The 15,082-nt window shown below is 40.7% G+C and overlaps 1 protein-coding gene across 1 annotated transcript in view; it reads right to left on the bottom strand.

The window, feature by feature from the left end:
• Positions 1 to 459: 459 nt before the first annotated feature.
• LRRC66 (leucine rich repeat containing 66) overlaps positions 460 to 15,082 on the bottom strand; it is a 35,652-nt gene continuing 21,029 nt past the window's right edge. Inside the window, exon 5 of the mRNA XM_040334904.1 lies at positions 460 to 8,452. Coding sequence (XP_040190838.1) covers positions 621 to 8,452 — 7,832 coding nt within the window. The 3' untranslated portion in view covers positions 460 to 620. The remainder of the gene's footprint in view (positions 8,453 to 15,082) is intronic.

Genomic DNA, 15,082 nt, shown 5'->3' with positions numbered 1-15,082 from the left:
TGCCCATCAGTGAAGGAGAAAACAACATTTTATAACCAAAACTAAGAAAAACTTTTTTTTTTTCAAAAATGTCGGTCTTTTTTAGTTTGTTTAGCAAAAAATAAACACCCCAGAGGTGATCAAATACCACCAAAAAAAGCTTTATTTGTGGGAAGAAAATAATAAAAATTTAGTTTGGGTACAGTGTTGCATGACCGCGCAATTGTCATTCAAAGTGCGACAGCACTGAAAGCTCAAAATTGTCCTGGACAGGAAGGGGTGAATGTGCCTGGTATTGAAGTGGTTAAAAATCAATTAAATAGCTTTTGGTTTGTGATGCTCAGATGCATTGTAGTTCTGCTTAAAGACAAATTACTCTTTACGGTTGATGTTATCCTGAATGGAGTCTCCCTTTAGAGAATAATACATCTTAATCAGGCATATTTTAAATACTTAAAAATAATCAGGAGTACTATGGTATAAGGGTTGTTAAATAAACCTTTTCTGTTATATAGTAATACATCATATAAAAAGCAAACAGTAGTATTAACATCAATATATGGTAGATCACAGACTTGAGAAGGGTGCCATGATCAATTGTTCAGATTTCTTGTGATCAAAAAAAAAGCATCAAAGACTCTTTAAAGTAAAACTTCCTCAAAGTCATCCATGTCAAATTTGATCAGATCATTCTGTGATAAGTCTTTGGAAACTGTAGAGTATTGTACAGGGAATCTTGATGCCATTGGCTTTTCATGAAAGCTGAGGGATGATTGTTCCTGAAACTTTTTTATAGACTTTCTTGGTGGGACAGGTGGAGGATGTTTAACTAGTTCAGCCATTGTTAGTTCTTGATCAACAAATTTAACTGGTTTTAATAATGACATCACATGTTTAAGATTAACCACAGGAGCATCATCTTCATTACTTGCCCGTGCAGCCAAGTTTGATGTAAGGGGATCAGAATTTGTTGTATCACTTTTGTTCAATTCTTTATGACTCCATTCATCAATATTATCTGATGTATTGTTTGATTTTTTATATGAGGTTAAAATTACATTTTTATTTTTGCTGGGATTCTTGAAAGCATATGAAAAATTGCGTTTATAACGTTTATTATGTAACTTACTTTTAGGTTGGCTGAAAGAATGGCTGATCGGTTGATATTTATCAAAATTATCTGTTTGTTTTTCATTATATCTAGTGCTTTCTGAGAAAAATGGCTTCCACGTTGGCTCTTCAGGCACTACAGAGTCTGGGGCCATTATATTTATTGGTTTAAGCAAAGATGTTACATTTTTCAGATTTACTGTAGGATAGGCTATCTCAGTGCTTGCCCATTCTGTTAATGTTGGTTTAGCCAATATAGAACTCATTATATTTTCATTTGAATTCTCATGTTCTGAATCAGTAGAATCTTTTGAATTTTCATCAGATGAACTGTTGTCAAAGTGTTTTTCAGCAGTAACCTTGTTTTTCTTCTTTGAACTCTTAAGCGTCTCTGAATAGTGAGCTACATCTGGAACTTTGATCCGAATAGGTTTTACCAATGATGTCAAATGTTTTAAATTCACTGTGGGATAAACATAACTCTGTCTTTCCTGTTCTGTTCTCCTTTCCATATTTTCCACAGAGCCTTCATGATCAGAATCTGCAAAATAAATTGAATGTTCATTGGGTAGGCTGATATTATTAACTGTTTTTGAAGTAACCTCTGTATTCTTATTTGAAGCCATGGGTGTGTCTTCATACAGGTTTGATTCTGGGACTTTTTCTGTTGGTGTCAGTTTGGGCAAAGAAGAACTCTTTATCACAGATTTGTCTGGATATTCATGTTCTGAATCAGCAGAACTATTATCATGTGAGCTATTATACTTTTCCTGGGTAATCTGCATGGTTTTCTTTGGAGGATCTAAATGATAGGCTGAGTCCTGAATTTGGATTTTAATGGGTTTTAATAAAGATATTATATGTCTGAAATTCACCGTAGGACTGAGGTTCTCATTTCTTGCCCATTCTGTTGGTGTTGGCTTAGGTAAAGTAGAATGCTGAACTAATAGAATGCCTTTATGTGAATCTTTAAGCATTGACTCTTCATCATCAGTTGAATCGTCATTAGTTGAACTGTTATTGCGCATCCTGTGGTTAGTTACCCCATATGAGCCTTCATGTCCTGATTCAGCAGAACTTTCGTCAGATGAACTGTTTTTATATAGCTCCTTGGATACGTCTACAGCCTTCATGGGTATTATTAATGACTCTGAATAATTTGTTGAATGTGGAAGTTTAATAGAAATGGGTTTAAATGAGGAGATTACATTCTTGAGATTCACCGTAGTATAGACCTTCTCATTGCTTGGTAATTTTGTTGGCACTGTTTCAGGTAAGGTTGAAATGATCACATCTTCTATACCTTTACTGTCTGAATTATCAGAATCATTTGGAATTGCATCTGGTAAAATGTCCACATACAGCTTTTGTATAACTTCTGTATCTGTATTTGGGTTCATAGAAGTACCTAAATATTTGGTTGAATTTGCAACTGTGATATCAAGTGGTTTAAAAGTAGACATTAAATGCCTCAGGTTCACTGTAAAATTAAGATTTTCATTACTTGCCCATGTTGGAATACTTTTGGGTATATTAGTGGTTCTATTAATATCCTCATCTGAACTTTCATGCTCAGAATCAACAGAACCATTTGAACTTTCATCAGACGGACTGTAGTCAGGTAGCTTCTGTGTAGTAGTCTCTATATTCTCCTTAGGACTTGTGACAATATCTAGATAGCATGTTGCTTCTGGAACATTGATTTGTATGGGGTTTAATAAAGATATTACATGCTTTAAGTTCACTGTAGGACAGACATTCTCATTGCTTTCTTGTCCTGTCTGTATTGGTTTAGGCAATGGAAAAATCATCAAATGTTCACTTGAACATTCATGTTCCAAATCAGCAGAATCATTTGAACTTTCATCAGATGAACTATTGTCATATAGCTTTGGGGTAACCACTGTAGTCTTCTTGTAGGAATCTGCAACTACAATGCAAATTGGTTTAAATGAAGCTATTACATGTTCAAGGTTTACTGTAGGCATATGGTTCTTGTCGTTTACCCAGTCTGTTGGTGGTTCAAGCAAAGCTGGACTCATTATTACCTCTTCATCTGAACCCTTATACCTTGAATGTGAAGAATCATTTGACAGTTTATCAAATGAAATATTGTTGTATGAACTTTGGGTAACCTCCTCTATATTTTTCTTTGAATGCACAAGAGTATCTGAATAATGGGTTGAATCTGAAACAGCAAAACACATGGGCTTTAATGAAGATATTACATGCTTGAGGTTTATTGTAGCATACACATTCTCATCGTTCACTGCTTCTTTCAAGGTTGGAATATGCAAAATGACACTCCTCATTTCTCCATCTGAACCTTCACATTCTAAGTCAGATGATTCATTTGAATCTTCATCAGATGAACTGCTGCCATAGAGATTTGGAGTCATTTCTGCTGCGTCTGCTACATAAGATCCATTCAAGATATCTTCACTTGAACTCATGATACCTTCACTTGAACTAACAGAATTGTTTGAGCCTTCATCAGATAAAGTACTGTCACACAGTGGGTGGTTATCCTTTGTATTTATATTTGTTTGGAAAGGAAAAATTGGATAATGGTCGGTGTCTGGAACTTTGATACAAATTGGTTTTAATGAAGACATTATCTGTTTGAGGTTTACTGTAGGAGGAAGATCTTCACTGCTCACCCATTCTGTTCCTGTTGTTACAAGCAAAGCAGGAGTCTTTGTCACCTCTTCATCTGAACTTTCATACTTTGAATCAAAAGGATCATTTGAGCTTTCATCGGATGAAGTGCTGTCAAACTGTTTTTGGGTAGCATCTATATTTTTCTTTGGAAACACTTGAGGATCTGAATAATTGCTTGAGTCTGGAACATTGACATGAAAGGGCTTTAATGAAGATATAACATGTTTGAGGTCCACTATAGCCGTAGGATAGTCATGGTTTTTCCACTCTGTTGTTGCTTCAGGAAAAATAATACTATGTTTAACTTCTTCTTCTGAACCTTCATGTTCTGATTCAGTAGAATCATCAGAACTATCAGATGCTGTAGTATCAGATATACTAACGTCATACAGCTTTTGGGCAACATCTGTATCCTTCTTAACAAGAATATCTAAACTACATGTTGTATCAGGAATGTAAATATGAATTGGTTTTAATGAAGACATTATCTGTTTAAGGTTTACTGTAGGAGAAAGATCCTCACTGCTAGCCCATCCTGTTCCTGTTGTTACAAGCAAAGCAGGAGCCTTAACCACCTCTTCATCTGAACTTTCATATTTTGAATCAAAAGGATCATTTGAGCTCTCATCTGAGGAAGTGCTGTCAAACAATTTCTGGGTAGCCTCTATAATTTTCTTTGGACACACTTGAGGATCTGAATAATTGGTTGAGTCTGGAATGTTGATACGAAAGGGCTTTAATGAAGATATTGCATGTTTGAGGTTCACTGTGGCAGTAGGATAGTAATTTGTTTTCCATTCTGTTGTTCCTTCAGGCAAAATAATACTCTGTTTATCTTCTTCATCTGAACCTTCATGTTCTGATTCAGTAGAATCATCAGAACTATCAGATTCTGTAGTATCAGAGATACTAACGTCATACAGCTTTTGGGCAACATCTGTATCCTTCTTAACAAGAATATCTGAATTACATGTTGTATCAGGAATGTAAATATGAATTGGTTTTAATGAAGACATTATCTGTTTAAGATTTACTGTAGTAGGAAGATCCTCACTACTAGCCCATCCTGTTCCTGTTGTTACAAGCAAAGCAGGAGTCTTAACCACCTCTTCATCTGAAGTTTCATATTTTGAATCAAAAGGATCATTGGAGCTCTCATCGGAGGAAGTGCTGTCAAACAATTTCTGGGTAGCCTCTATATTTTTCTTTGGACACACTTGAGGATCTGAATAATTGATTGAGTCTGGAATGTTGATATGAAAGGGTTTTAATGAAGATATTGCATGTTTGAGGTTCACTGTGGCAGTAGGATAGTCATGTTTTTTCCATTCTGTTGTTGCTTCAGGCAAAATAATACTCTGTTTAACTTCTTCATCTGAATCTTCAGCAGAATCATCAGAACTTTCAGACGCTGTAGTATCAGAGATACTAAAGTCATACAGCTTTTGGGAAACATCTGTATCTTTCTTAACAAGAATATCTGAATTACATGTTGTTTCAGGAATGTTAATATGAATTGGTTTTAATGAAGACATTATCTGCTTCAGGTTTATTGTAAGAGGAAGATCCTCAATGCTTGCCCATTCTGTTCCTGTTGGAAGCAAAGCAGGAGTCCTTACCACCTCTTCATCTGAACTTTCATACCTTGAATCAAAAGGATCATTTGAGCTCTCATCAGAAGAAGTGCTGTCAAACAGTTTCTGGGTAACTTCTATATTTTTCTTTGGAAACACTGGAGGATCTGAATAATTGGTTGAGTCTGGTACGTTAATATGAAAGGGCTTTATTGATGATATTAGATGTTTTAGGTTTACTGTAGGATAAACATTCATACTCTTTTCCCAGTCTGCTGGCATTTCTGTAGTCAAGTTAAGTTGAAATATGACATCTTCTGTTGAACCATCTTTTTCTGAATCCACTGAATCATTTGAACTTTCATTTGATATTGGTTTTGGTAAACTATGGCCCCATATCACATTTTTGTAGGAATCTTCATTTTCGAAATCATCCAAATCACTAAATTCTTCATCAGATGAACTTCTGTCATACAACTTAACTTCGTTATTCTTATCTGAGCTCACAAGAAGATCGGTTGTGTCTGGATATTTGATATTCATAGGTTTTAATGATGAAATTATATATTTGAGGTTTACCACTGGAGTAAGATCCTCATGATTTTTCAGTTCTGTTGCCATTGGTTCAGAAACTTTAGGACTTATTATGACCTCTTCATCAAAACTTTCATGTTCTGAGTCAGCAGAATCGTTACAACGTTCAGATAAACTTTCATCATACGGGTTCTGGGTAACCTCTGTATTCATCTTAAGAGTTACTAAATTATCTGAATAATAGGTTAAATCTGGAATGTTGATATGAATAGGTTTTAATGAAGATAATATATTTTTGAGGTTCACACTATAATAAACCATTTCACTGTCTGCCTTTTTTCTTGGTGCTGGTACAGGGAAAGTCTTAGTCACAAATTCAAATGTACTGTCGTGGTCAGAATCAACAGAGTCATTTGAAAGTTCATCAGATGAACTGTAATAATACAGCTTCTCTGAAGTAACCTCAAAATCCTCCTTAGGACTCACGAGTGTTTCTGGATAATGACAAGCATCTGGAACTTTGATTTTAATGGGTTTTAAAGTAGATATTATTTGTCTGAGGTTCACTGTAGGATATATATTCTCATTGCTTACCCATTTTCTTGGTAATGGTTTAGTCAGAACAGAACTTATAGCTTGATCTGAATCATCGGTATCGTTTGAACTATCCTCAGATAAACTACTGTCATATGCTGGCCTGGTAACCTCTATGGAGTTCTTTGAATCTGAATATTGATTTCTAGGATCTGTGCTTTGTAAATAACATTCACTTCGCTCCACTGGTATACTGTTGTCCTTATCATGATTATCAGAAGAAATGTCAGCATTTTCCATTTCTGGATATCTAGAAATACTAATTGGAAACAACTTCTGTTGTGTAGAAGTCCCAATGACTGTAGGTATAGTAGAATCTGGAATTGTGATCTTAATGGGCCTTAATAAGGATATCAAATGTTTAAGGTTTACTGTAGCACTAAGAGTCTCATTGGCCAACTGTGTTTGGCTTTTTAGGAAATTATAGCCAATAAATGCATCTTCAGCTGAAAAATAGTTTTCTGAATTGACAGAAATGTTTGACTCTTCATCAGAGGAACTGCTATCATTTAGTGCAGTTGTATCATTTATTCTAGATATATTAGACAACTGAGATTCACACTGATCATTTGTTATTTGTTTGTCTTGATCATGAATATAAGGAAAATGTTCCAAATTCTCCATTCTGTTTTCTGGATATTCAGGCACAGTTAATGGGAAAAACTGCGTTTGTTTAGGACTCTTTACTATTTGGGTTGTGGTTGACTCTGGAACTATGATATTAATTGGCTTTAACAAAGACATAACATATTTAAGGTTCACTGTAGGACTGACATTGCTTTTCTTTGTTTCCAGTACATTAACATTTAGTATTTCGTCTTCGTCTGAAAGTTCATTATCCGAATCAAATGCGTAAATATAACTTTCATCAGATGAATTTGTATCATATAATGTCCTGAAAGTATCTTTATTTTGTTTGGGACTTTTTGATATTACAGGAACGGTAGAGTCAGGAACTATGATGTGAATAGGTTTTAATAAAGATATTAAACGTTTGAGGTTAATTGTTGGACTTGCATTGTCAGTACAATCCTGTCCACCTTGTTTTGTCTCCTGCAAAACTTCATTTACTATGCTATCATTATCTGAAACGTCATAATCTGAACCCAAAGAAAAACTTGAACCTTCATCAGAAGAACAGCTGTCATCTGACATCTTGGTAGTGTCTTCGTTGTTTGTGTGGCCACTAATGTGATTAAAGTCCTCAGCAATTGTGTTATTTGATTGATGATCATATGCCATATCTGGCATCGAAGAGTCTAAAACTATGAAATTAATAGGTTTAATTAAAGACATGAAATATTTAAGGTTCACGTTTGTACTAAAGTCTTCATTGCTGGCCCACTTTACTTGTTTTGTTCTAGGCAGTCTATTAGCAGGCTCATTTATGTCTTCACCTATTTCCTGAACAGCATTATGTGTGGGGAATTCTACATCTATAGCACGCTCCTGTCTTTGTGTAATATTTTCTGTTTCCAGTTCGTAATTATCATTCATTTCATAAGATTGTCTTGTCTTGTGTGGTGGTAAACTACTCACATTACTCTTCGCACCATGTTTTCTTGTTATAAAGTCTGGCGTAAATCCTTCATTTTCATAAACTTCATCTGAATGTTGTGCTTCTGCATTTTTTGACTCGCACCACTTTCTCCATAAACTCTCCAGGTATGGTCTTATGAATACACCCAGAAAAAAGGCAATCAGGAATGTTACTACAACTGAAAGGGAAACCGCTAAATCAAAGTTTTGTTGAGTTTGCATTCGAACATTCCTCAACTGTAGATCTCTTGGACTCCTCCTTATACTTTTTAGGTTATTTACCTGTATGCCCACCTGATATGCAATCCTTGCAGCATTTGTAAGGCAAAGATACAGACCTTCATCAGAATCATCAGGCTGTTTTATTATTAGACTATTTGTGTTGCTGAGGTAATAATTGCTATTTTGTCTTTCACTTGAAATAATACCATGTGGAGTCCACCAGAGTATATCCTTATTTCCTGCAAAATTGACAAATAATAAACACATGAAAATTAATATTAACTTTTAGATCATAACATTTGTATTTATGTTTCTGTATTAGGGGTCTATTCATAAGGATATGCTCTGCAATTCACACAGTGAATGTCTGCAGAGGCGTTGCTAGGCGGGTGCAGGGGGTGCGGGCCACACCCGGGTGACACCCTCCAGAGGGGTGACACCCGTGTGTAGCAGCACGCACCTCTAACAGCACCCCTGCCCTGATTAGCTGTGCCTCTGCTCGTGCCGCTGTGTACTTCAGCGGCGTGGACTGAAGCTGCCTCCTCCTCTGTTTACATCTACAAAGGAGGAGGAGCCTGCGCTTAAGGGACAGACACACAGTGTGTGTAGCTCAGCGCTGTTCTGAGGTATGTAAGGAGGGGCGTCTATACTGCTGGGGGGGGTCTGTACTACTAAGGGGGGAGGGGTCTGTACTGAGGGGGGTCTGTAATGCTGGGGGGTCTGCACTAGGGGGGTGTCTGTACTGAGAGGGGTCTGTAATGCTGGGGGGTATGCACTAGGGAGAATTTCTGTACTGACGGGGGTCTGCACTGCTGGGGGCTGTCTGTACTGATGGGGGTCTGCACTGAGGGGAGGTGTCTGTACTGAGGGTGGTCTGTACTAAGGGGGGTGTCTGTAATGCTGGGGGGGTCTGCACTGAGGTGGGGTGTCTGTACTGATGGGGGGGTCTGCACTTGGATGGGGTGTCTGCACTTAGTTGGGGGTGTCTGTACTGATGGGGGTCTGCACTTAGGTGGGGGTGTCTGTACTGATGGGGGTCTGCACTTAGGTGGGGGTGTCTGTACTGATGGGGGTCTGCACTTGGGTGGGGGTGTCTGTACTGATAGGGGTCTGCACTTGGCTGGGGGTGTCTGTACTGATGGGGGGTCTTTAGTTAGTGGAGGGGGGTCTGTACTATGGGAGGGGGTATTTAGTTAGTGGAGGGGGGCCTGTACTGCGGTAGGGGGGTCTGTAGTTAGTGGAGGGGGTCTGTAGTTAGTGGAGGGGTTCTGTAGTTAGTGGAGGGGGGTTTGTACTGCGAGAGGGGGGTCTGTAGTTAGTGGAGGGGGGGCTGTACTGAGGGGGGACTATAGTTGGTGGGGGGGTGACACCAATTTTTTTTCACACCGGGTGACACCAACCCTAGTGACGCCACTGAATGTCTGATGGACATTCGTGTATCTGCATTTTTATGCATTTGGCTACCCTTTTCAACAATTTTGAAAGAGGATTAATACATCAACTTACAAACATAATAGAGGGATTCCATATTTAAGGTTCGCCACTTGCATTTAAAATCAAACAAAAATTCACCCACTAACCTTAGCATGCAAGATAATAGAGAGTTTTCAATTACAAACAAGATACAGCTATCACATGAAGCACTTCAGCACTTCAAACACACAAGCACTTTAGAAGCATTGTATAGGTGTATTAAAGTTTCAGGCATTTTTGTTTTAGCCAATGGAAAGCACTAGGGAGACCAGTTCTTATAGGCTTAAAACCATTTGATCTAAAGTGGAACTTCACTCTGTCAATCAGTAGTGACTATGTTTAATCCTTGTGCTGCTAGCATTCGTAAATAGATAGTAAAGTATAACATTTCTTGATCATACATCATGGGACACAGAGCCTTAATTATTTAATGGGTTATGTAGTCACCACAGGTGATTGGACACTGGCAAACCCAATTCAAATTGAGTTCCTCCCCTATATAACAGTTAGGGGGTGTCTGTACTGATGGGGGTTTGCACTTAGGTGGGGGTGTCTGTACTGATAAGGGGTCTGCACTTGGGTGGGGGCATCTGTAATGATGGGGGGTCTGCACTTGGGTGGGGGTGTCTGTACTGATGGGGGGTCTGCACTTGGGTGGGGGTGTCTGTACTGATGGGGGGTCTGCACTTGGGTGGGGGTGTCTGTACTGATGGGGGGGTCTGCACTGATGGAGGGGTCTATACTGAGGAGGGAGGGGGTCTATATTGATGGAGGGGTCTGTAATTAGTGGGGGGGGTCTGTACTGAGGGAGGGGGTCTGTACTTGGTGGGGGGGGGGTCTGTACTGAGGGAGGGGGTCTGTACTGTGGGAGGGGGTTTGTAGTTAGTGGAGGGGGTCTGTAGTTAGTGGAGGGGGGTCTCTACTGCGGGAAGAGGGTCTTTAGTTAGTGGAGGGGGTCTGTACTGCGGGAGAGGGGGTATGTAGTTAATGGAGGGGGGTTTCTCCACTAACTACAGACCCCTTTCATTTAAAATCAAACAAAAATTCACCCATTATACTTAGCATGCAAGATAATAGAGAGTTTTCAATTACAAACAAGATACAGCTATCACATGAAGCATTCAGCACTTCAAACACACAAGCACTTTAGAAGCATTGTATAGGTGTATTAAAGCTTCAGGCATTTTTGTTTTAGCCAATGGAAAGCACTAGGGAGACCAGTTCTTACAGGCTTAAAACCATTTGATATAAAGTGGAACTTCACTCTGTCAATCAGTAGTGACTATTTTTAATCCTCGTGCTGCTAGCATTTGTAAATAGACAGGAAAGTATAACATTTCTTGATCATACATCATGGGACACAGAGCCTTAATTACTTAATGGGTTATGTAGTCACCACAGGTGATTGGTGTTCCTCCCCTATATAACCCCTCCCAAATGGAGAGTACCTCAGTTTTTTCACAAGTGTTAATGTGGTTGGTCACGTTCAACATGTGCTAAGAAGAAAAATGCTCTTTTGATGGTCTGGCTGCAGAGACCAAGAAGCTATAACTGGATCCATTCCTCGGGCTGATATCAAAGGCCTAAGATGGTTGGTACCCTGGCCTTGTGTAAGAAGAAACGAGGTTTGCCTGTAATGTCTCTCTGTGGAGGTCTGGGCTCTGGGATCCAGACTTTGGTGTACTAATACATCTGTGGCATGAAAAGTTTCTGGCAGAGTCTTCTACAGGTCCAGGTATGAGGTTTTCTCGAATTAAACCCTTGGTAAACCTGAAGGTTGGCACAACTTGCCCGCCGTGATGGGTGAAAGCTGGAACTACTTTAAGCAGCCTTTCCTGCGACATGGATCAGGTAAGAAGAGGATCATTTTATTTATGTATTATCTTCTTTGGAGTAGGATGTCGTTCCTGGTTCTCACCACTGGAGGGAGTAAGTGCAAACCTGGTATTTTCTTACATAGCCTCCAGGATACATGCTCAGTGAAGTTGGTCAAATATAACACCACTCACCTCCTTCCGCTGCAGGCTCTGCCACAATACGCATATGCCCAGCATACAGGGGTCCACAAGATGCCCCCCAGTAAACTCTCCCCACTATCCCGTGCTGGGAGCGCGCTTAACTGTCTGAATAGAGACATGGATAGGGGGAGGGCCAAAGCGGTTGCTTGTAATCCGTGCGCAATGAAGGACACCTGTGAGCAGGCGCCAAGAGGTTGGATCAAAAGCCCAGCACGCCAGAGCCTTCTGTAAGGGGCATGGACACAGAGCTGTGGGCTGTAAGCATCCCTGTGAATTTAACCAGGCAAACCTAAGACTCCTACTCGGCATCAGGTTGTGCAGTGAGCTGATATTTTTGTGTATTGTAAGACTATAGCACAACAGTGATTGCATTTATATTTGTGGATAGTACCTTTGCGTTGCAGTAAGGACTATGTCCCAGAGAAGAGGGTCTAGGGCAAGTAAAAGAGGCACCAGATCTCTGCCGACTTCTCCTATCCTCTGTTCTACTTCCCCTTTTTCTTTTTTTCTGGACTCTTTTCCTTTTTTCTCTCTCCAAATTCCTGGAGGAGAGAGAGATAGTTTTGTTTGTGTATTATTGAAGGTATTCGACAATGTTTAAGTTAGTAGATGTAGTAAATATGATCCCCTTTGAAGGTTTGGGATTCCAGGGGATGCTACAATTTTTGGCTCTCGTATTTGCTTGATTCTAGGCATTTGATTAGGGACAGGGTTTAGTGATGGTTCTCCGGGCTAAGTGATGTAAATGTCTTTTTTTTTTTCTTCCCTTTTTGGAATACTTGTGCTGCATTGTCATACCTTTTGACTGTTATAATTATTTTGTATTATTTTTGGAAAAATGTCTTAATAAAAATGATTGTTAAAAAAAAAGAGAGGCACCAGAAAATCCCCACGTACGGCTAAGGATTCTGAGCTAGCCTGCAGTTTACCATCCCCCTCTGTCAGCCTGATATCAGCCTCACAGGATAAGCCCCTGTCTGGTTTTGCAGCTTCCCCTATGGTAGCTCCTGTATACGTCACGGAGGATGCTTTAAAAGTTACTTTGGATGGCTTGGAAGTAGGGTTGTCACGATACCGATACTAGTATCGGTATCGGGACCGATACTGAGCATTTGCGCGAGTACTTGTACTCGCGCAAATGCTCCCGATGCTTCCCCCGATACTTTTTTTTTCCTCCTGAGTGGGGGCGGAGAGGGGGCGGGGAGCGGTCGGAGAGGAGACCGAGTGGAGACTGAGGAGGCGGGATCAGAAGGCGGAGAGGAGGCGTGATCGGAAGGCGGAGAGGAGGCGGGATCGGAAGGCGGAGAGGAGGCGGGATCAGAAGGTGGAGAGCAGAGCAGTCCTCGGGTATGTATAACATACCACTGGAGGAGAGCTGCTGCCGCTGCCGCCGTCTAGTTGTTCGGCGCTCAGTAAACATAACAGCTTTCATTTGAATAGCTGTGTGTTCCCCGCCGCGCGTCGTCATAGCCCCTCCCCAGGATTGGACGGGTGATCTGTCTATTAAAGTGCCTGGACAAGGGGGAGGGGCTATATATGACGCTATTCAAATGAAAGCTGTTATGTTCCCTGAGTGCCGAACTAGACGGCGGGGGGGATGAGACCTACACAAGGCTGCATTTGGGGGGGAGACACAGACAAAGCTGAATTTGGGAGACACAAAGCTGCATTTGGGAGACGCAAAGCTGCATTTGGGGGAGACACAAGGCTGCATTTGGGGGAGACACAAGGCTGCATTTAAAAAAAAGTATCAATAATTGGTAACGACGAGTACATGAAAAAAGTATCGGTAATTTTACTCAGTCCTAAAAAAGTGGTATCAGGACAACCCTAGGAAGTATTGCTAATACTGTCGCAACCTCCTTGAGAGATAGCAGAAAACGGGGTAGATCCCCATCATCTGCTCTGACTCTCTTTTCAGATGAGCCTTCTGAGGGTGAAAAATCCCTCACTGGAGATGAGGATCATGTGAAGTCTGAGGACTCAGAGGATGAGAGGTTTCCTGCGACTTCCCAGTCGCTAAAGATGCAGGTGCAATATTATGCAGAGATGATGCATGCCACTTAAGAATTGCCTCCTGTTGAAGCTTCTAGGCCCTCTGTTTCCTCTTTGGGATCCCGGAAATCCCCACAGGCTGCATGCGCCTTTCCAGTTCATCCCTTGCTGGATAAACTGATGTATGATGACTGGGTTCACCCAGACAAACTGTTTTCTCCTCCTAAGCAATTTTCCCTCCTTTATCCTATGGAGGAAGGTTTCGCCAAGAAATGGGGGTTACCTGCTATTGATGCAGCTATTTCTTGTGCAAACAAAAACCTGACCTGTCCTTTAGTCAACGTGCAGGGTTTTAAGGATCCAACTGATAAAAAGCTGGAGTCCCTATTAAAAGCCTCCTCTGCCGTGGCTAGGGCTGTAGTACAACCTGCAGTTACAGCCATTGGTTTATGTCAGTTCCTCGAGGAACAAATGAAGCAGATGATTAACCTCTTCCCTACAGAGGAGATTGCGGTTAATGAGGACCTTCCTTAGGCCTTGTGCTTTGCGATTGATGTGATTATGGACTCTGTTCAACAAGCATCTCGCTTGAATCTCCTGCAGGTACACATGCGCAGGTCCCTTTGGTTAAAACATTGGGAGGCCGAGGCTTCCTGCAAGAAATACTTGGCAGCGTTCCCCTTTGGGGGAGAACACCTGTTTGGGGATGACCTGGATAAATACATCCAAAAGATTACCGGAGGCAAGTCTACTCTATTGCTGGTTAAGAAAAAGAGTAAGCGTCCCTCATTTAAACATACTCTTTCTCCAGCCCCTGGAAACTCAGGCACAGATTCTCGTAGGGAGCGCATATTTGTTTGCAGGCGTAGTGTATCGTATTTACGCTACGCCTCCGCAACTTTGACAGGCAAGTGCAGTATTCACAAAGCACTTGTTCCGTAAGTTGCGGCGGCGTAGCGTAAATTGGCCGGCGTAAGCCCGCCTAATTCAAATGTGGAAGATGTGGGCGTGTTTTATGTAAATTTATTGTGACCCCACGTAAATGGCGCTTTTATCGAACGGCGCATGCTCAGTATCACGTCGAATTTTCAAATTAAATTGCGCCCGCTCAATGCCTAGTCGACATGAACGTAACTTACGTCCAGCCCCATTCACTGACGACTTACGCAAACGACGTAAAACATGAAAAATTTTACGCTGTTCCGACGTCCATACCTAACATTGGTACGCCTCATAGAGCAGGGGTAACTATACGCCGAAAAAAGCCTTACCCAAACGACGTAAAAAAATGCGCCGGCCGCACGTACGTTTGAGAATCGGCGTATCTAGCTCATTGCCATATTCGACGCGTAAACCGACGAAAGCGCCACCTAGCGGCCAGCG

Source organism: Rana temporaria, chromosome 1 (assembly GCF_905171775.1).
Source record: "Rana temporaria chromosome 1, aRanTem1.1, whole genome shotgun sequence".
Lineage (NCBI taxonomy): Eukaryota > Metazoa > Chordata > Amphibia > Anura > Ranidae > Rana > Rana temporaria.
The sequence above is the reverse complement of the archived record's forward strand: the minus strand, read 5'-3'. Positions and strand labels throughout refer to the sequence as shown.